This window comes from Plasmopara halstedii (assembly GCF_900000015.1).
Source record: "Plasmopara halstedii genome assembly, contig: Scaffold_1561, whole genome shotgun sequence".
NCBI lineage: Eukaryota > Oomycota > Peronosporomycetes > Peronosporales > Peronosporaceae > Plasmopara > Plasmopara halstedii.
The window spans coordinates 589,824-592,431 of record NW_020188473.1 but is presented as its reverse complement, the minus strand read 5'-3'; the positions used below and the strand labels follow the sequence as shown (position 1 = coordinate 592,431).

At 44.6% G+C, this 2,608-nt stretch overlaps 1 protein-coding gene across 1 annotated transcript; it reads left to right on the top strand.

The window, feature by feature from the left end:
- Nucleotides 1-232: 232 nt before the first annotated feature.
- PHALS_01525 (uncharacterized protein) lies at nucleotides 233-566 on the top strand (the record flags this gene model as incomplete). Its single annotated transcript, XM_024715932.1, has 2 exons — nucleotides 233-258; nucleotides 404-566. The coding sequence occupies 2 exons, from the start codon at nucleotides 233-235 to the stop codon at nucleotides 564-566; spliced, it is 189 nt and encodes a 62-aa protein (XP_024581581.1).
- Nucleotides 567-2,608: the final 2,042 nt, after the last annotated feature.

The window sequence follows — 2,608 nt, the reverse complement described above, 5'->3', positions numbered from 1 at the left end:
AGCTTAAAAGGCTTTTGTCTATACTGATTCCAGATGGGATCTGGACATCGGCAGCCAATGGTTTCTAATCGCCCGCTCACTAGATTTAAGAATGCGCCAGTACGTATGTCATCCGGTACGATGCCGCTGGTGGTGAGCATCTAGGCCTTAAGAACCAGGATAGGAAACATCTCTCCCTCTGGACGAAGAGAGGCGAATCAGCCAAAAATGCTGTCACACTCCGCAGAGGAAAATGCGCAATGTGCTTGCGGTCATCAAGTGAGAAGGCTGCGTACGAGAATCGCACTAACGCGCAGTGCCTCGGTAGAATGGACACTTCTAATATATAAAACTTGACGCAAACGCTATTGCAATATTTCGCATCACCCAAACGGGTTGAAAGGGTTCATTTCAATCCGTCTAGAAAGGCTAGAGCTAACGTACTATGTCCATGGGTTTGGAAAACTATATCGTCACAATGGCGTCTGGCCTTCTCCGGATGCGATAAAAATTACCATCCTCCAGGATTGTCTCCGTACATGAGCAACTCGCAATTAGATCTTCCGAGCCCAGCCTATCTCGTCTAAAGATACGGTCGACGTCAAAACCAAGATTTCAATGGGATACTGTATTCGATACCCGCCGAACACGCTAAAGGCGATTGTTTTCCGCCATACAGCGGAGAAAGAGATAAATCTCTTAGTCGCTGAGCGATTCCACGGTAATCCCGAATGTTTCATATTTAAGCATGTCTGCTTGCCTATTAGCTAATCGATATGAAGAGTCAGGAATTTATGCAAGGGCGTCCAAAAAACTGAATACTTCAATAAGAAAATGTCGAGTCTTACTATGCCGCTTTGCACCTATTTAAAACCTTAGTTCTGTTGTACGTCATTGATGTCGATGCCAATGAGATCAAGCTTTAACGTAAAGCATCGATAGATGGATTTCGCAGTTTGTTGATCGCTGTTACATCTTAGCTTTGTAAAGCCGTGGAATGTCTGATAAATCGAAGGGGCGTCGTGCAGTTGTGTATGTCGCACGGTTTCCGAAACAAGTTGACAATGTGCTAGACATCAAAGATGCTGAATCCGAATACAACAATTGGCGTTTTGCGAGAAGAGTATCCCGCAGGCTCTATTTAACTTTTAAGTAGAGCTTGAGGATTCTGATAGCGCGGAATGCTGTCTCGTCCTGGTCCTGTAATTAAGATACGACCTCATCGTCGATATGGCGTGACTGAAATGCCACAATTTATGAATCGACTGGAATTCAAAAAATCATGCGCTACGCCCCCCTCTATTGGCGGTGAGTTATTGAGTTGAAAATCTGTCTCTGCCGGAAGTAAAAACGTCTTTGGCGCAAGCATGAAGCTGCAATATTTCTTTTTTAGGCATTGAAACTGTCTAAAATTGATTGTGATGGTAAGGGGCTAGAAGGCAAAACCGGCGGTAAGCCGCGGGCTTAGGATTAGACAAAACTGGGATAATTGTATGTGGCAGCTTTCCACAGTGTATCCATGTAGAGACGGAAAGGGAAACTGTATGTCGGGATGCAGCGGAGCTGCCGTAGCTCTTTGCTTAGAGGATAGCTTACTTAAGGCCACCGACCGTCAATGTAAAATAGAACCAGTACGAGTGTGGCGGATCGCAATCCGCTATCTCTAAGAATACCTTAAACCTTAATCCAAGGCAAATGTACTATTTGAAACTTTATTCATTTGTTTTGATTGCGGTAGAGCCGCCTATATCTAAAAGCTTAGGCTTTCCCGATTGAATTGAAAAAAACCTAATTGATAAGGATAACTACTGGCAGTCCTGCCACGTAATGGCTTCATGTTACGGTGTAGCCACACCGTGTGTGTTTACACCGACTTTTGTAATCCACAGCTTTGTACGGTCACACCATCTTGTGTGACCCACCCTTTCATACCTGGGTACGTGTACGGGATCTATGGCGGGACGATTAGAGACAGCTATAAGATGTTCTTCAGTGGCGACTTGCTGTTGCAATCTCGCGTCTCATAGCTTTAAAAGCCAGTTTCAGCGAAGTGGACGTCCGCTTAAAGGGTTGAATCAAGCTTGACTATGCAAAACCCAAGCACGTCGCGGACAGCATGTGACAGCTTATAACCTCAAGATCTTGCCTTGAGGCAAGCTAAACGTTTTGGCCATGAGTCCTCCGTTTTACTGATCCTATCGGGATCCAAGAAAGTCGAAAGCTTATTGCGCAGGTAATTTAATCATGCGGACAGAATTCGAACATATCATATTCCAGCCTTGCAGAGATTTCATATTTTTCACGACTCGGTCTTCGGATCGACTAGCGAGTGTTACCGAGTGCAACAAGGTCGCTGTGCACTGAGCACGAAGGAGGCTTTTACTCTCATTATCGGCGTTATCAAAAACACTGATGATGGATTCGTGCGCTTCCACCAGGAGCGAGACTGAGAGCCTCTGACATGATTCACGCTGTCAATTCGCTTTGCTACGAACGTTGCATTTTTCTGTCGAGCTAATATCATATATATGTTGACTATATCTCACAACAAAAGCGCCGACGTGGCTACGACCTTATCTTTATAAATAGAGAGAATAAAAAAAATGCCTTAACTTTTGCCATATATAAG